Below are 20,381 nucleotides of genomic sequence, written 5' to 3'. Positions count from 1 at the left end.
TGGGTCTACACTCCGTTATTAATATAGTTACAGACAAGTTGTGCTCATAAGTTACATACCCCGGCAGAAATAATGATTTTTTTTTGGGCCATTTTTTTCAGAGAATATGAATGATAAAACAAAAACTTTTCATTCACTTGTCACGCCATTTATTATCAAACAGCTGAGGTCACTCTTTAAATCATGACAACACGAGAAACTGCACAAATGACCCTGATGGAAAGTTGACATACCCCAGTTGTTAGAATTGCACCCTCTAACATCTTATGATAGCTTGGAGTCTTTTGTGGTGGATGTAGATGATGCTCTTGACTTTCTCTGATGGTAAAACTGCCCATTGTTCTTGGCAAAAGGCCTCCACTTTTTGTCAATTATTGGGCTGTCTTGTATGAACTGCACACTTCAGATCTCCCCAGAGTGGCTTAATGATATTGAGGTCAGGAGATTGAGATGGCCGCTCCAGAAGCTTTACTTTATTCTGCTGTAGACTTGGCTTTGTGTTTTGGATCATTATCAAGTTGGAAGATCCAAGTATGTTCCATGCTCAGCTTCCGCGCTGGTGAGTAGGGATGTAACAATATCCAAAATCACGATACGATAATTATCACAATATCATGGGGAGGTTGGCGATACAAAAAAAGCTCACAATAATGTGTAAAACTCACAATATTGTAAATAAATTAATTAACTAAATTACATTAAATTTAACAAAAGCTCATATTGGGAGGGAAAAAGCGCAATATTGTGTTTGTGTACCTAAGAACAGCAGTGACGGAGAAGTAGGCTTGGCCATGTCGTTGTCATGTGCTCATATTAGTTAAGCAGCGCAAAGCATCATGGTCTATGTAGTTCACAAAGTTGTGTTTGGCTGAAGCGGGCCAAAAGTAATGTTTTGAGAGGGTTTGACGGCATTGTTGAAAAATACTTGCTGGTATGACTAGTTTAGAGAAGTGATAGAGTGGCCTAAACATTCCTAATTAAAATTAAATTGCACTAATCAACTAACCAACAGATGGTGCTAGTAATGCACAAATGGAATATAACCTCACAATAATGGATTAATGGATGTGCTGCTTTTAATATCGTGACATGACGACCACCATATTGTGGCACTTTTAATATCGTGATATCACGATATTGCTACGATCGTTACATCCCTAGTAATGAGTGTTCTTTCAGATTTTTTTTGATAACATGCTGCAGTCATCTTGCCATCAATTTTGACCAAGTTTCCCATGCCTTTGTAGCTCACACATCCCCAAAACATCAGCGATCCACCTCCATGTTTCAACAGTAGGAATCGTGTACCTTTCATCATAGGCCTTGTTGACTCCTCTCCAAACTTCCATTTTGTACGACAGCAAATTATATATATATATATATATATATTTTTTTTTTAGAGGGCAATATTCCAAGAAAAAAAAAACTTGCAAATTTGCCACTTTATGAAGTCACAAATTTGTGAGTTTATAAAGTGGCAAATTTCTGAAAAAAAAGAGGTAAATTTGCCACTTTATAAAGTGGCATATTTGCGAGAATAAAACTAAGAAACTTACGAGAAATACGCATAGCATAGCTATAGTCTAATGTGAGGATTCGTTGGTGGTTAATGGGACACTGTTTATAAAATGAAAAGGCAGGATGGAGACTGATTCATTCATTCCTTCGTACGTCCTCTGACGGCGTATTAGGGCCACGTATACTTTTTTGTTTTTTGTCGGTGGGGGCAATATTCTGAGAAAAAAAACTCAGTCACAAATTTGTGAGTTTATCAAGTGGCAAATTTCTGAAAAAAGAGGTAAATTTGCGACTTTAACTCTTTGACCGCCATAAACGTTATAAAACGTTTAGCATAAACCTAGGGAAGGGCGCCGAGGACGTTAAAAGACGTTCACTATGGGTTTTTTTTTTTTTTTTTTAAACGGGTGCAGGAAAGCCTTGGGCAGCTGTGCTGAAAGTATCAGGCAGATCTGGTTAGTAAAAGACTCGTTTTGGCCCCTAGATGGCAGCGATGACTCTCTTTGCACAAGGTTGGATGGGCCGCCCACCGTGGGCGTCAGTAGAAGACGTGAGGCGGAGCTAGAGTGTTGAGGAGACATGGCTGAATAAGCCACAATGGCTGACCAAGCAACCGGTTGCAAGCAGCTCACGCTTGAGCATTTTTTTCAAAGACGGAAAGCATCGATCAATACTAAAAAGCGCATTGATGTCGACGATGATGATGACTCCGAGCTTGACGCCAAAGTTGGAAGCCTTGACGCGACTGTTATGATCACGTAGTAAGCCTCACCGGCTAAGCGTGGCTAGCGCTGCTAAGGCCGGAAAACGCGCACAATAACCGACCGGGTACTTCTACACAATCGGACATTCGATCGGGCGATGGAGAGTTGGCATTGACCAATGCAGATTGATGATGATGATGATGGTGAATCCCGAGGTTGACGCCACAGTTGGAAGCCATGACGCGACTGTTATGATCACGTAGTAAGCCTCACCGGCTAAGCGCGGCTAGCGCGGCTACCGCTGCTAAGGCCGGAAAACGCGCACAATAACCGACCGGGTACTTCTACACAATCGGACATTCGATCGGGCGATGGAGAGTTGGCATCGACCAATGCAGATTGATGATGATGGTGATGGTGAATCCCGAGGTTGACGCCACAGTTGGACGCGGCCTTTATTCTCACGTCATAAAGCAACACCGGCTAGCTCTGCTAACGCCAGAGCTTTCACATGCGGACATTTTGTCGGACAATGAAGAGTACCCCGAGTCCAATGCTTATTCATCGGAGGAGCGGGTACAGTCTGATCACGGAGAAGACACTGGTTCTGGACTACGATGCCACCATGAATGGAGTGGATAAAATGGATCAGAACATCTCTTACAACCCGGTTTAGCAACTGAAGGACATGAGGAAGCGAGACGTAACACCACCGTAACGTAACCGTAGCATGATCCTGATATTAGACTTGATGGCAACACACACTGCAGTATATACTTGCTATTCCCCGGAAAAAACGGCCTGCAAGAAAGTGGAGCTTTTGCACGCGAAGAGGCAATCTGTTGTGCAAATGCGGTTGCGTCTCCTTGCACGCAGGGGAGAAAAAACAAAAAGAAAAACTCGTTGAAACATCCACATATTTGTAAATAGCACCACAGTTGCACACATTTGTAAATAGTTTGCCAAATTGTTGTCAAATTGTTACACTGTTGAATGTAAATAAATGTATTTTGCTATCAAAAAACACTTTTTCATTCTTGGTGGTAGTGTTTTATAGAAGTAAAGCACTATTTAGGTGTTTGTGGCATCATTCATGGACAAAAAGAAGTAAAATTCACTAGAATGCATGAAATAATATCGTTTCACTAAAAGCTTGATTTCTCCGTATTTTGGTCCAAAACAGGCGAAATTGGGTGAAACTAACCATTTTCTATTGTTGATTACTAAAGAACGGAATAAGGTAGAAACAAACTTTTTTTTTCTGATGAAAGATGAAAGTCCAATCTTTCATTTGGTAGTATTGTTTCCATAGTCCAAACAGAACATTTTCTGTGGACCTTGAAAGATCAGTCAAAATGCTTAAATCGGCTGGCACTGACGGCATCCCTTTTCTGAAAACGTCTGGCAGTCAAAGAGTTAAAGAGTGGCAGATTTGCAAGAAAAAAATCTCTGAAATTTACAAGAAATACAGCTATAATCTATTGTGAGGATTTGTTGGTGATTAATGGGACACTATTTACAAAATGAAAAGGCAGGATGGAGATGGATTCATTCTTAATTCAAACTGTACTCGTCATACACGGCAGCTGGAGTGACAACACTTCCTGATCCTCTGTCAGCTGACTAACACTAACCGTGACCGTTGTGGCAGACATTTTTGTTAGTCGACGCGATCGTGGTTTGGTTACAAAAGAATCTCTCATTTTCCACTTGTTAGAGTTTGAGTGCTGATTGGCATGCTCAGTTCCTTAAATACAAGCTTATATCGCTTTCCTGATTTAAACGGTTCAATTACCTTTTCCCACAGATCTTCTGACAAATCCTTTGCTTTCCCCATGACTCAGAATCCAAAGATGTCGGTGCAAGGGTCTGACAGGAGCCCAAAAACTCAAATTTATACCTTTATACACACTAATTATAAGCAGACAGATTACATGTGTGGATGGTTACCTTTACTAGCCATTCAAACCCATTTGTGTCAACTTGTGTGCGTGTTATCAGGCTAAAATCTCATCATCATTCATATTCTCTGAAAACTAGCCAAGAAATCATGATGTCTGCCAGGGTATGTAAACTTATGAGCACAACTGTACTGTGTAGTAGTAGTCGATTGATTTGATAAACAATTAGTTGACAGTCGATAACACACACGCACATTATGAATTATGATTCCATTTGGTATGGTACAGCTCAGTTCCAGAGTATATGATGCAATTATGTTTCTTGTCATTTTACATAGGACTCAACTTGTCAGTAAGTTACCGTAAATTTGGCATTTTTTTAAGGATATATCTATGCAGGAAAAGTTGAATTCATAAGTATCTCTACATATTTTAAAGTGGAATGATTTCATTTGGTTTGATTTGATGCCCGCTTTTAAATCCAAACCGAATACTATTTGTCAGTCTGCAAGAGAGTCTTTTTTTTTTTTCGTCCTCCAAATGAATGTTGCTCTCTTAGATGATGAAATGCAAATGGCTCAACAAACGAGCCATATTTTCTGGTTTCCTGAAAAGTGACGGTGTTTAATTGTATGACTTCTCCCCTTTCCAGAATTGGGCCACCCATCCCAGTTTCTTGGCGTGAACCAAGGTTCTCAGCTGTGGGAGCACAATAAAACACCACAGTATGCACTGTCTCCTTCCTGGCCATACCGAATGCCTCCGAATTTTATCCAGCAGGGAAACAGTGGATACCAACCAGGTAAGTTAGCTACTGTCTAAGTCATGCCAGTTTTGACTTCTAAAAAGTACTGAGACAACACAAATATGTCACAGAAAAAAAAAATCAAGACTCATGTAATGAACAAACAAAATAAAAGGACTGCTGTGTTTACTTTCAATTTTCGCTGCTTATTATGTTAAACAACTCAAAACTCCCACAATTGTGGATATTTAGACTTGAGGGCCCAACCGATTTAATCGGGCGCCGATTATAATCGGCCGATTATTGCCCTTCAAACATCTGCCAAATTTTCCTCTTAAAACGTTATAATCGAAGAAAACCAAAGTTTCCGATGCTGTGAAAGTACCCTGAATGCATCATTTGGCTTGCATAGCATTAGCAACTAGCAAGTGTGTAGCGTATGTTATTCTGTTGTCCTCCAAGCGTCCTTTAAGATGTTTAATGAACCCGTGGGCGTTATTTTTTTTTGATTAAATCTTGCATTTCCTTTGAAGTGTGATAACTTAGTCATTTATGAATATTTTTTTCACTTTCAACCGCTCAAAATGTTCACTGGCATCAGACCTATCTATACATAAATAGTTAAAAAAAAAATATATATATATTTTTTTAATGCCCTCTATGGACAATAACAGCAGTATTATGCTAACAGCAAAATTAACTATGCTGTATATATATGTAAAATAAAGGTCTAATTTGAATATTTCATATGACATATTTAGAGGCTTGAATAAGTCCATAAGTCATAACAATATAATTTTTTATGCATGCCCAGTTTTCACACAATGGCAGTTTTCCGAATAGCACAAAACTCTTGTAATTTTGCCAAAATCAGGCATTTCCTTTGAAGTGAGATAACTGTCATTTATGAATATTTTTTTCACTTTCAACCGCTCAAAATGTTCACTGGCATCAGACCTATCTACACATATATAATTTTTTTTTATTTTTTATTTTTTTTAATGCCCCCTATGGACAACAATAGCAGTATTATGCTAATAGCAAGACTAACTATGCTGTATATATATATATATATAAAATAAAAGAATAATTTGAATATTTCATATGACATAGTTAGAGGCTCAAACAAGTCCATAAGTCATAACAATATAATTTTTTTATGCATGCATTTTGTATTCATTTATTAGCCTTTGGCGCCACCTAGTGGATTTTTGTGTTAACACTCTCAACACACAAATTCCTCTATTTTCATGTTTATGACTCGTCAAAGAAGCGATTGCATCAGTAATCACGGAAAATGCATTATAACACCAGGTTTACAGCATATCAAAAACTGTGATTTATAATGGGAGTCAATGAGCCAAAATCGGGCATTATTACAACAATTTAGTGTGAATCTGTCCCTCCTGTTTGGTAATAATTATAAATTACAGCATGCCGCCAATTTGAACTTCTACATTTTTAAACAATCCTGGTAAAATGTCAGGTCCCTAGTGTATTTTTTTCAAATGCTTTTTCTTTGATGAAAAACATAAAAAAGCCAGAAAATGGACAAATAACACCAACGGATTAATGAAATCTCAGTTAACTGTAAAACTAAACACACGACAATAAGAATAACATCCACTGTATGTTTAAATACAAAACATACTTATTTTTTAAAACATCGCAAGCCTAGCGCTAATGCTAAAAGCGAAGGGAAGATCTCATTCAAATGCTAACCGGAAGTTAGCATCGACTTCAGCTGTGTTTTTCCTTCAAGTAACAAATATTCACACACAAATGCTGTGGGAACACATACCCACAGGTAAGACAACACTACGCAAAGGCACAAATTCTTCCCAATGTGTGAAAAACAAGTTAAAAAAAAATAGAATTCAATCGTAACTTTAACTTATGTACTCACTTTAAGTATGTACACCATGGATGCACGGCACTACACTGCCCCTAATAGGCCAAAATGCGCAAGAACAGCCAGTATTTGTTCTTACTGGGGTTTTTTCAGTTGCTATTATTTGAGTATATTCTATTCTTGTTTAACGTTGTTATGTTTATTTGGTCATTGTCCTTTCAAGTTATATTTAAAGTTGATATTTCAACGATTCAAAGAATTTACTTTCTCAAAATTCAACGATTTTTAAATTGTATTTATTTTTGTCTTAAACACACATTTCCACATGACACAGCACAAAATAAATCCCAGAGGTCCCAGGTTAGCCCAGTGAAAATAACACTAGATAAGAATATATAAAAGAAAAGGTTCATGCTTAGAATGAAAATGAATGAATAAAAATGCAAGAGGCTTGAATTTCACATAACATTTACAACATAATTTGTACTTGACAAAAACAAAGTGCAGGGGTGAATGGACATGACGCTACAACGACACTTTTAGTAGTTGAGTAGCTTTAGAAGTTGAATAAATACAAAGTTTTGACATCACAAATTATTTTAATCATGATTTCAATTTCAATCAAATAATCATGATTGCTATTTTTCCAGCCCAATTATGTACTCTAACTATATACAGTACAGTAGTTGTAAACAAGTAAAAATGGTTTTAGTATTGACACATAAATCTATACAGTAATCTTGTATACTTCATGCAATTTTTTGATAAGGTCATACTATGGACTTGTCATTTAAAGCAGAGTAGATCTTAAGAGTGAAAGTTAGTGTGTAAGTGACACCCATTGAAAAGGAATGGGGCGGGGGGATCATTTTATGCAGTATATATATATTTTTTAAATAATTGGCCAAAATCGTTGTTTTTCTGCCAAAAATCAGTATCTGCATCGGCCTAAAAAAAATGGTCAAGTCCTAATCTAGACCATGTAGTCATTAAATTGGAATGACCCCAAAAAAATGTCTTCTGTTGTCAGGCTCTGTGGTGCATCCGAATCCAAACCTGCACATTGTTCCCCATGTCAGACACCCAGTCAATATGAATTTCATCCAGCAGAAGAAGTGAACTGCCTTTGTTGTTGTTTTTGAAATTTGTTTTATGGCCAGTGACACAACAAAGTAAAATTATGTACTCTTTGCACCGTTTAGATTGCCAGAATTTTTAAAAGAATTGTGTAATTTTTGTACAGTTTTTATGTTTTATTTTTTGGTCTCATTATGTTGATTTGTGATACAAATGTCAAATTTTTAATTCCCCAATTTTGAGGGGGTCCAAAATGTTTTTATTTTCTGTGTAAAGGAGGAAAAAGTAGTTGTATTTTTATTAGCTACTGTGTTTGCCACAAGATTAAGGCTTTGAATAGATGTTTGATTTAAAACCAGTTTAAGAAGTCACTCTATTAAAGTAGTGCCAAAGCCATTAGCACAGATAAGGAAAAAATGCATTTTAGGAAAAAATAATAAATTAATGGCAAACCATCTTGTGTCTCGTGTTTTGATTAGTCATTCGTCTTATATTTTGGTGGCTGACTGATCCAATGTCATTGAATTTCTGAGTGGAAATTCATTTGACTTTAAATTTATATTCACATTATTTTGTGAGAACTGAGCAGTTAAGAAAATGGATGGATGGATGGATTATATGTGGTTTATTTTTAGCTGATCTGCCATTGACTGCTCACAGAACTCAAAATGTTTGCTTTAGTTTAGTTTATTTGGCCAAAAACAAAGAACCTCGAGTATCTCTCTCCGCCTCCTTCCAGCCACACACAAAATTGTATTTCCTCATTCATTCAGTCAGCTGGCGAGTTTTGGCATAACATAGTTCTATACTGTTATTTTACAAAAAAAAGTCAATAGGCCTATATTAAAAGTCCACTTTCTTCACAAACATACTGGACTGTGTTTTTGATAATGATCCCGTTGATGAAGGTGCAGCATTACTGTGCAGGGAATTAAGTATTCGTCGTGAGATGGCAGATGGCACCATCAGAATCGGTTAAGACAAAAAAAAGACAAAGGGAAATAAATATTTGTACGAATAGGCTTAAAAAAGATAGATAGGCCTAAGCATATTCCATTTTATAAAGGCACTTGTGTCTTGGGGGATAAGCTCCCTCCAGAGATTCGCTCTGCTGTTCCTCCTGATACTCTGCCAATGCTATCCCCAAAATACTTAAAATGGGGCTCGAGTCTACTCGGAAAAAAATGGTCAGAATAATACTTTGTACTCTAGAACTCACCTCTTCTCCGAACAGTTTGACAGACTGAGGTGGCTCAAAATGGAGGAGCGAGGGACCCAAATCAAACTTATGTATGGTCCATATAATTTTAAATACTGCTGCCTCGGTAATTTCCCCCTTTTTTTTAACCAGTCAATGAGGTACACGATTGTGCCACAAGGGGGAGATCTTCAAACCTAGTCCCTCCCTGTCAAATTAAAAAGAAACATGGGTCATACTTTCACTACACATGTGTCCCTTTATTCATGAAGAACAAGAGTTCCCTTATTGCTTTAAATTTTGCCGTAAAGAGATGGTTAATAATGGGACAATGGAGTCAGCGAATAGGTTGACAGCCTACATACTATGTCATCTTATTTTGGGTTTGAATCAGATTTTCCTTTGTTATATATATATATATATTTTTTTTTTTCTTTTCTTATAAAGAGCTCAGTATTGTTCATTCGGAAATGTCATCATCATTGCTCTTTATTTACTTTATTTTTTTTCATTTTTTTTTGTGTGTGTGGGTGAGAATGTGTATGTGCGTGCGTGCGTGTGTGCGTGCGTGCGTGTATTTGTTAGCTCACCAAAAACCTATTAGAAAAAATCTCATACCGTTCACCTAAACCGAACACCGCCGTCAGGAGACCCGAGGGGACCAAAGAAAACCAAGGAAGGTGAAATCCAGCACCGACCAGACACCACCCACCGGGCCACCCACCAGAACTCCTCCCCAACCCAAGAAACATCCAGACCCCAACAAATCCAAAAAACATAAAATCAGGGAGGCCTCAAGAGACCGAAGGAGAGACCGAGAAAAGGAAGGAAGGACAGACGAAGCCGCGTGAGATCCACAGACACCAGCCTCCACCGATTCAATGACCTGAGGAGGAAACAGATTGTGTCTGAGTTTCGGTAGATGCTGGTGTGGTGGATCTGGCATGCATGAAAATCTCCACCAAAGAGGGGAGCCGTCGACCCCCGCCGGAACAGAGCAAGCGCAACACCTCAGGGCCCCCCAGGCCGCGGCAGCGCCAAAGGACGACCCCCGGGCCCCGCCAGGGCCACCGGCCGGAGAGCAAACCCAGGAGCAGGAGCGCCCCCCACCCCAACACGGCCCGTGCCCCCGATCCAACGCAGCAGGACGAGGCACTGCAGGCCCGCCAGGCACCCCACCGGCCCCCAACCCCCGCACCCCCCACGACCCCCCCGCCCCCCATCCATTCCCGCCACCCCAACCCAGCCCCAGCCGCCCCCAGGTCCCCAATCCCCCAGACACCCCCCCACCCCCAGCACCCCCCACCCCGCAACCCCCACCACCACCCCCCCCCCCCCCGACCAACCGGCAGCCCCCCGACCCCCAGCCCCCGGGGACCACCCGCACCCAGGCACCGGCGCCGAAGAGGGGCCGGACAGCGGAGCGGAAAGGGCAGCCGCGCCCACCCCACCCCCCGCCGTGTGGAGGGACGGAACACCGGGGGCAGAAGGGGGAGATGGGGGCACCGGAGGGCGGCCGACACCCCCGAACCCCAGGCCCAGCGGGGGAAGGCCCCGGTCGTCACCCCAGCGTTCTTTGTGAAAGTTAACCCCTGTTACTGAGTCCGCCAGCTCGCCGACTGGCGAACTCTAAACCCTAAACCGTGAATGTGACCCCACCCAGTGTATATACAAGTGTGTGTGTGTGAGTGTGTGTGTGTGTGTGGGGTGCATTAAAATTAGGAGCAGGTGAACCGGAGCCGGGGGAAATGATATTCCCACGCTCCGATCCACCCGCCTCCCAAGCATGTTACTGAGTGTATGTGGTGCATTAAAAAAAAATAGATAGGGGGGGGGGGGGGGGGGATACGGACAGGGGACCGCAGCACTGCTCTAGATTGCGGCCTCCAACCGATGGCACCCCCACAAGCCAGTGGTTGTGTGGTGCATTAAAATTGGAGGGGAGTTGTAGGGTGAAGACGGGGAGAGGCGAGGAGGGAGAGGCAGCAAGGGGGGAGGAAGGGGGAGGGGAGAGGGAACCACCGGGCACCCTGGCGGCCCACAGGCCCCGAACCGCGTCGCCGGGCCCAGAGCGACGGACCGCGCCGGAACGGCGCCGCCCCCGACACCAAGGAAAGCCCCGCAACGCAGCACCCCCCAAGAGACCCAGGGAACGGCCAAGACGCAGCCGCCACCCAGCAGCCAACAGAGGGGCAGACCCGCCCACGCCCAGCCAGGGGGGACAGCACCCACAGAATTAACCCACTGGCATGCCGTGAATCCGAATATCAACCCCTGGTGCCCATCGGAGGCGAATCCGCTCGATCCCGCTGGCAGCAGCCGGGTTCCTGACTATAAAAACACAACCATTAGTTACAAATTGCCAAATACAGAAACATCAATATAAGTTATCACGATGTGGTGGCTCTCGCTAACAGGCAGAATTAAGATCCAAGTTTAGGTTAAAAAATTCTATATACGTAGACCATGTTTCTTTAAATTTTGACATTTGGTTTTTATTTGAGGCAGATATTTTTTCCATTAAAATATGATTTATGAGGAGGTTAGACAATTGGTCGATATTCAGAGTTTGTTTATTTTTCCAGTTAACAAGATATGTTATATTTTCTTAATAAAATTGTTAATTGTAATGTTTTATTATTAATTGATGTCAATTTTACGATTGTTACCCTCACGACTGTTATCGTGACATAAATATTGACATGTTATGTATATGAGATTAAAAGTTAAATATGTTGTTTAAGGTGCCTATGTTTCCCAAATATATTAGAGTATATGTTAATGGAAGGTGAACTACGGAAGCGTATTGCATTCACTTAATTTAAAAAAAACATTTTCAAATTTTTGGGGGAGCTTTGTTTTTGTGTGTGTATTTTTTTCTGTTTTTCTGCATATTTTTTTTACTGCATATTTTTTTCTGTCATTTTTTTTCTCTGGAAAACGGAGTGAATAATTACTCAAAAAAACGAACAAAAATATTCCGAAAAACATGGGAATATTTTTTTCAAAAGAACGGAAAAAAAATATTCAGAAAAACAGCACCCGCTACGTTTTTTTTTTAAACCTCTGAACTCCAAGTGACTTGTTGCAGACTCGCTAATGGCACTTTCCCGCATACCTCCAATGTATCTTCAACTATATTACATACTGGCTCAGTTAAGTATACGAACATGTCAATTGATCGGCATGATTTTAGTAAGGTAACGGTTACGTTTCAATGGAAGCTTATTGCATGCGGGGAAGTGTACAAAAAAAATAAAAAATCCAAAAAACAGCACCCTCGGCTGTTTTTCAGAGTAATTTTTTTTTTTTAAATAATTTCCCCCCATTTTTCAAAATATTATTTTTCTTCTGTTTTTCTGAGGATTTTAAGTTCACCAAAACAATAGTCAGAAAAACAGGATATTATCCCCAAGTGAATGCAATACGCTTTTCTGCAGTGAACAAAAGAGGTTTTAACGTGCAATTCGTACAAAAGGAGGTTTGAGGTTCGGCCCGTCGATGTTTACAAGGCAGATCTGACACATTCAATATGGCGTACGCACATACGTATCTCAATATCAGGCTTACGTGCTTCAAGATGAGATCTTGTGTGTGTCTATGCTCCTCGGAAGGCGTGGCCTCCATGGAGCGGTCGGCTGTCGAAGAGGCTGCTGAGCGCCGACCCTGAACTGAAGAGGACGCAGTCGTTGGGACTGGCGCTTCAACTAGAAAGATGCTTTCAGCAACTTTCACGGTGCTGCTAGCTTTATTTAGCCTAGTAGAGAGCAAAAATAAAGACTTTTACACTTTTAAAGTTGTGAACAGTAGAGGGAAATTAGTGTCACTTGACAAATACAGGGGATCGGTAAGTTTCCAACTTTTAACAGCTGATATCTGCCGTATTTTAGTCATGTCGCTAAAAGTCTCCCTCTGCATGAAACATCGCGGTATTTGTTTACTTTTGACACTTGTTTTGGAAATTGGCTGTGGGTATTACTGATGCGGACCTGAGGCTGCTATACCATGTAGCCCCATTGGCTTACGTGGCAATTTGGCCTGCAAGAGTTCTGAACTTTCTTCAAAGGTCCGTGCTGATTACTGATTAGTAGACCGAATTTGTTCAAATGTACCAACAAGAATCTTACTCTTCGAGTTGCTTTGATTGTCAAGTATGTAATTGTGTCACACTCTGACTGAAAGTTTCGTGTTGGGGAAATGTCAATCAAGTTTCCACTGAAGCTGTATTCAGCAGATGATTTACTTTTAGCAGCCCATGGCAACGGGTATTAGTTGAATTCGTATTTCACCTGGTTAATACCGAATTCATTATATTTGAAAATTGATATTATCTTGACTTCTCAAAATCAAATGAATTATGGATCTCTGACAGAGATGTAGATATTTATAACTTAAGTTTGAGGTGTTTACAATTCCATCACAAGATGCATACAGGCCTATCTGCAAATGCGTTGCACATATCTTTAATGAAAAACCCAATACACATGAATGCAAAAGTTAGGCGCTTTGTCCCAAAATGATGTTGCAGATACCCAAAATGCCAAATGTGTTTCGGAAGAATGAAGTTATGGATATCTGAAATGTTCTTTTTGAAAAACGAAACACAACAGAACTGCAACACAGAACCAGTCTAGCTGCGGGATGTGAAAAGGACTTGCCATGCATAATAGCTTTTCAGACAGCGTAATTATACATACAATTTACTGTATGAGCTTGAGGTCATATACTTTGTTCCAGGTGAGAACTATTAGGCCTATTAAATGTGCAGATGTAATATATACAGGAGTGCACTTAAAACTTTTGGTGTGGTTCTTAAAGGTAATGTTAAAGCTTTTTCTAATCATGCATGCTCCACCAATGCCCAAATGAGTACGAAGAGCCCTGACTGTTTTACCCTGATTGCACCTATTAGCTTTTATCTTCCCTTCATAGTAGTGTGTGCGGACCCTGCTTTAAGATCGTGCACGTACTCGCACACGCAACATGAACGAGCCTGACACAGATGCTGCAGTTACGCTTTGGGCCAGAGGTGGCAGTCGCGAGTAAAAAAAAAAAGTGACAAACTGCACAAAGATCCTTTAAATGAGTACCATATTTGCTTTTGTGTTTTGGTCAAGTTAACTAATGTTAGCTACAGTAAAAGCAAGCAATGCAATCAACCCAAGCCGACATTGACTCCTTCTCTGGCAGGGCTGCTTTGATAATCCAACAAGATTTCTTGACCAGAAATCTTACTTTGCAACAATACAATATTGTTTGTGGTAATCAGGTGTGGGTAGGAACACACCAAACAACCAACTAACGTGCAATAAAAACTAATGAAGACTAACTGATTTTTAAAATACAAAAGTCAAACCAAAATAAAAACTGAATACAATGAAAAATCTCAAACTTTTATAATCCTGATGCTCCCTAACGCAACCCCCCTGACCCCTTGTGACAGCCTTTGGGGGGAGTGTGTTGTCTTAACTCATCAATTTATAGCTCACCAATTGGCCATGATATCAATTTCAGACTAACATAAAACATATTATGAGGTTTCTGAGTGTATATCCCTTACACATATCAATGTTTGGAAATAGTAAATCAGGTAGCGTTGCGTAGTGACATTAAGTCAAGCTTGGTTACAATATGGCTCTGACTATACAGACCTACAGTAGAACCTGAGGATGGCGGCCCCAAGTGGACAAAAACTGGTACCTATATGTACTTGTTATTGTGTTTATTTAGGCAAAATCATGTAATAATCAATGTTATAATTGATAGAGTACTTGATTCATAAAATATTAGATAGCTGCAGCCACGTAAGCGACTTTTGTCATATACAATTCCAAATCAGTCATTTTGTTGCTCGAGTCGTTTTGTATAGGATATTGAGGAAAATGTAACTTCTGAGTTGACAAACTTGATAATAGTTCCTGAAATCAAAAGAAAACTCTCTCTTATTCCACAAAAAAGGCTATGTGACTGATTGACACCAAGCTTCCTTATCTGTATGTGTTGTATTCTTCCAGGTGTCCCTGGTGGTGAATGTGGCCAGTGAATGTGGTTTCACTGAGGAACACTACAAAGGTCTTCAGAAACTGCAACGGGACTTTGGGCCATATCACTTCAATGTCCTGGCATTCCCCTGCAACCAATTTGGGCAGCAGGAACCCGGCAGTGACAAAGAGATTGACAGCTTTGTACGCAGAGTCTACGGAGCCTCCTTCCCCCTGTTTAGTAAAATTGCTGTTGTTGGAACGGGAGCTAACAATGTCTATAAGTACCTTATTGGTGAGTTCAAAGTGATATTAGACGAGTGACGTGTGTGCTGGGCAAATAGAGTGGGCGCAAAAACCATGTGGGCCCTTTAGAATTTTTTTTAATGTATGCTTGAATTGGTCGTAATCTTTTTTCTGATCATCCTCTAAATCACAACAGCATCTGCTTATACTAATACCACAAAAACAATAATATATTTTCATATTTTTAGAGAGCGTTGCTGCCAAATGCGAGTCAACCAGTTATTTAATCCAAGAGTCCTTTTTATGCCCAGTCCTGTGAATATTTACTTGTTATTTTCAATTAGCCGCTGGCGTCGGACAGAGACCTATGATGGCGTATTAGGGCCACATATATATATATATATATATTTATTTATTTTTAGTGGGTGGGGGCAATATTCCAATTAAAAAAAAAGCCTCGTACATTTGCAACTTTATAAAGTGGCAGATTTACGAGAGAAAAAAATTCTGAAATACACGTAGCGTACTACGTCTAATGTTTGTGCCAATACTTTTCGGTCTGGTTTTCAAATAAGGAGATAGTAATGGCTTTAACCATATCATGTTAAGCATTCGCACTTTGAAGCGTTGGGTACTTCCAGCGACAAAAACGCCTCGCTTTACGAAGGTCCACACTCTGAGGATCAAGCATTTAAGTTAATTTGTCAAAATAAATATTAACTTGTACATTTATTTTTCCATAATTATTATTTACACATTCATACATTTTGGTATTTTTTTTGTACAAGTAGTTAAGTTTATGCGTCGAATCAGCTGCTCTCCGTCATTCACTTGCATTTGCCTAAAGTATGCTAGTCCGCCGGTGCCAGCGCGGCCCGGTGTTGTGCCGCAAACTGCACCCCTTCCTTAAAATGCACCCCGCCTCCTCATACGTCGTTTGAGTTGCCCCTTGATTAACTACGCAAATAAACAAACAAAAACAAAAAACAACGATACGCCCTCCTTGTTCGGTTGTCGGAGAAAACGGGGATTAATGGAGCTCAAACCAAGCACCCCCTCGCGGAAGCGCATAGCACAAAAATACCATAGAGTAAATCAATATTAAGTGCATATTTGCAATTCGGCACCCATGAATACTTATATAGGTACCCCCCCAGAGAACCGCACAATGAGGGTGTGTTGTCGTTTTTTTTGAGAATTATTTGTTTTTGTTTAATTAATCAAGTGGCAACTCGAACGTCGTATGAGGTGGGGGTGCATTTTACGGCAGGGGTGCAGTTTGCGGCACAACACTGGCCGCCTCGGAACCCTACCCACAACCGTCGGGTAGGCAACTCTCCCCAGGTGGCGTTCAAAGCTGAGCCCTGTGTTGTTGTGTGCCCGCTAAATGGGCCGTGTGGAAAGAGAAGAGCTATGAACTATGCCGCATGACTTGTTTTGCGCCGCACGTGAGCGGAAATAACCGGTGTTGTTGAATGGCTGCGGTTATCTAATCCTGACTTTAAAAAAAAACACGATTAATCGTAAAACCGGTTAATTGCTGCACCCCTAGGATCAAACCAGCAGCAACGGCCGCCAGCAATGCAAGCGTTCTCCCCTATCAACACTCCAGATACTGGCTATATTAGCCCCAATTTGCCTTTATGTGAAACATGCCATTAGTAACTGTTAATGTTCAAGCCCGTATCGCACTAAACGGCGCCGGTTTGCAAAGGTAAACGCCGCGGCCTGCGAGTGTTGTTGTTTTTTTTCATCAGGGTTCATTCAAGGTTGCAAAACGTGCAAAGATGTACATAACGAACCATGACTTAAAAGCAACACTTGTTATTTCCCCACATATTCTGAGACTGCTCACGCATGTCACACACCAGTCTACTGGCTGTGTCTGTTTTGACTGAGGCAGGGAGGAGGAGTTTTTCAGTGCTTAGTTCATATGAGTGTTGAAATGTTACTGGAGTTGGACATTATTGTCACAAAATAATCTACGTTGTATTTTGTAAATTTCTACATAAGGTGATTAAAAAAATGTAGTTCTGTTTATTTTCAAATCTTTTTTCTTTCTTTCTTTTCTTTTTCTGTTGGGTTTGTAAGGCCATGTTACGTTTAAACATGTCTCTTGTTCACCGATACAACTAAGACTTTAAGCTAATGTATATGTATTCACCCCCCCCCCCCCCAAAAAAAAAGAATCGATAAGACTATTATAAGAATTGAATTGTCACAACCTTGAGGTTGGGAGACGGCCGCACTACCACCTGAGCTATGCCTTTGCCCCTCCTACTGTTTACTTATCTCCAAGAGGAGACCAAAAACATTGTTTCTGGTCTCGGAGTTACAAAGATTCCAGCTGACACGAGCGATACTAACACACAACAGGCGCTCTGTGGCTCAGGGAGTCGATCGTCTGTCTCCCAAGCTGAAGGTCGTGAGTTCGTTACTCAACCCTTGAGTGACTTTTATTTATTTCAATTCTTTATTTTACTCTTCCAAGTGTAATTTTACTAAAACTGAGTCTTTGGTCCCACGCTAAATAGAGTCAAATTTACTGTACAGAATTTACTGTGTAGTGAATGTGTTGCAGTAGTTGGTTTTTCATTTACGCTGTGCGCTATATATAATTTCAGTTATTAGTTTTTCATAAATATGCAGAATTCGGCGTAGACTTTCTTTTGTTGCACTATAATGTGCAAGTAACTTAGTGTGAGAAAAAACGGTTGTAATTTCCTTGACTGAGTGGAGTATGTCAAAACGCAAACTTTAAAACTGCTCTTGTAAAATCTACTCCCCCCTCTGTTTTATATATAATTGTAGTTTGTTAGCGGCACCTCTGCTGTTGTGACAAAACATCTAATAATTAACTAAGACTACTTGTATGACATAGAAATTTGATTTTGATACATAGGTAAGCTGTTTTGGGAGAGATATGAGCTTTTGTAGGTCTTTGCAGTTGTGACTGTACCGACTCTTTGTTTGGGAAAGGAACTTGTGTGACCAGTTTTGGGATAGATATGTGCTTTTGCTAATGAACTGATAGGTTGTGCACAAATGTAAGTCTGTTTGGCCAAATGAGCTTGCCGTTTTGAAAATGTCATCTCAGGTTCAAGAAATGTGCAAAACCTAGAGAGAAAAACTAATGCAATTTAAAATGGAAAACGGCAAATAATTTTTATCAAGAAAGAATTACAAAAGCAAACTCACACATCAACGCACGGCGCAGTCGCTTCCTGGTCTTTTAAATTACTGGTGGATCACATCTCTGGTGCATACCGCCACCTACAGCAGCGGAGTCCCCTCTCGATATTCGCAAAAGAAGAACAGATGGAAACAGGCATAATTCGCATGTCCGTTTTGTGCATTTTCAGTAAAAAAAAATCTCATCAAAACAATTGGATGGAAGCCCACCTATTGTTACGGAGGTCAGGTGGTAGTGCATTCCAAAGACAGAGCGGCTGACAACTCTGTCCCTGACGGTGGCTAGGCGGGCAGAAGGGATGGAGAGGTGGAGGGCGGATGAAGATTTGAGAGAGAAGGTGTGGCAATGTGGAGGTGGTTTGTAAGATATAGAAAGGCAAAGCCTTAAAAGTGCAGATCAGTATCTTGTATTGGATGCAGTAACGGACAGGGAGCTAAATGAAGTTGTTCCAGGACTGGAGTGATGTGTGCGTGAAAGGGGTCTCCTTTGTGATAATGCGAGCAGCACAGTTCTGGAGAAGTTGTAATTTTTTCAGTGATTTGATGGGGAGACCAAACGGAAGAAGTAATCCAGGCGAGAAGTGACGAGACTATGAACAAACACTGCAGCTCAATTGACCTTTTTTTATTGTTACTATTATATATTAATAGATTATGATGTTCATTATTGTGATTTTTCACAAAAATTAGGAGACAAATATCAATTCTCATCACTTTTTCTAAAATTCTCTGCCAATGCTCACATTTTTAAATAACTTTAACATCCCTAGGAAATCACAATGTCCAATAGCTGATGAGCTATATTTAACAAGGTCCTGCACATACCCATGGTGTAAAAGGCAAGTGACAACATGAACAAAACAGATTAAATTGTGTAACACTAAGTATTCTCATTTCATTCCTTACAGAATCCTCCGGTAAGGAGCCTGACTGGAATTTCTGGAAATACCTAATCGATGTTGATGGAAAAGTGGTGGATGCGTGGGGACCAAAGGTTTCTGTTGAAGAATTACGTCCAAAAGTAGCTGAAATGGTGCGGCAGATAATCCTAAAGAAGAAAGAGGAGTTGTAATACCTGACTACAACACGCTGGCTGCCTATGCACTCCACTCATCTGCAATTCCATTGAAATTCTTCAGGGGGGAAAAGCATCAAATGTATTGCACTGATTCAACATTAAAGAAAAAACAAAAAACCTTGCTTCAATGTATGCATAATGTTTGTTTTGTATTCATGTTTATGTTTTGAATAAACTTGCTTTCATGGCAACTTTTTTTTGTAGACAGGTTTAGTATTTTGTCTATCTAAAAAGATCAAGCCAAAAACTTATCAAACCAACCAAATGTGTTCTGAGGTGGAGAGACATACTGTAGTAAAAGGGTATATTTGGGGTTTCAATCAATAGCAGTCCTAAAAGATAATCTTGGATGCCACTATTGTAATTTTATTAGGATTAGTTAAGATTGCCCCTAGTGTGGGGTAAATTGTGGCATTAGTCAGAATTCAGTGGGGTAAAATTGTGCCATTGATAACTGAAGGAAAAAAGATAATTTTAATCTCACAAATGATAATGCTATATAAAAGAAAGACAAATTCAACACAAAACTTTGATTTGCAGGTTTCAGAGGCCTTTTCTTCTTTCATTCTTTTAAGTTTTCCTGTTCAGCCCTTTTATCTTCTCTTTCTTTATGAGCCTTCTCCAACTCCACCTTCTCACGTGTGTCAGTCACAATTCTTGTTTTCACTTTATTATCATTATTTTTTTTTTTTTTACAATTCTGTTCTTTGTTTCTGTGGATTTTGGCAAGGGAAAAATAACTTCTGAAGACATAACCCAAGTGAGCAGAACAACCAGATTTGTCACTTGGTGAGTGCTCGGGAGGGAAAGCCTGAGCCTATTTTTTTTTCTTATCCCTGTATTTTTTATGGCCATCCTGCAGATTTTTATCTCCTTTCAAACCTGACGT

General features: G+C 40.2%; 2 protein-coding genes across 6 annotated transcripts in view; both read left to right on the top strand.

Annotated features, from left to right (window-relative positions):
• The window catches only part of tut4 (terminal uridylyl transferase 4), a 65,626-nt gene extending 57,374 nt beyond the window's left edge, over positions 1–8,252 (top strand). For all 5 annotated transcript variants that reach the window (XR_015096477.1, XM_086089133.1, XM_086089134.1 and 2 more), the window contains 2 exons: positions 4,776–4,925; positions 7,751–8,252. Coding sequence is in view for 4 of the 5 variants with exons in the window: in XM_086089133.1 (XP_085945259.1) it covers positions 4,776–4,925; positions 7,751–7,839 (239 nt within the window). In the remaining variant the exon portion in view is untranslated. The remainder of the gene's footprint in view (positions 1–4,775; positions 4,926–7,750) is intronic.
• A 4,362-nt stretch (positions 8,253–12,614) lies between these two features.
• gpx7 (glutathione peroxidase 7) lies at positions 12,615–19,695 on the top strand. Its single transcript, XM_086089136.1, has 3 exons — positions 12,615–12,842; positions 15,010–15,271; positions 19,323–19,695. The coding sequence occupies exons 1-3, from the start codon at positions 12,711–12,713 to the stop codon at positions 19,484–19,486; spliced, it is 558 nt and encodes a 185-aa protein (XP_085945262.1). The 5' UTR covers positions 12,615–12,710; the 3' UTR covers positions 19,487–19,695.
• Positions 19,696–20,381: the final 686 nt, after the last annotated feature.

This window comes from Leptonotus elevatus, chromosome 11 (genome assembly GCF_054856555.1).
Source record: "Leptonotus elevatus isolate MCC_2025b chromosome 11, RoL_Lele_1.0, whole genome shotgun sequence".
Lineage (NCBI taxonomy): Eukaryota > Metazoa > Chordata > Actinopteri > Syngnathiformes > Syngnathidae > Leptonotus > Leptonotus elevatus.
The sequence above is the reverse complement of the archived record's forward strand: the minus strand, read 5'-3'. Positions and strand labels throughout refer to the sequence as shown.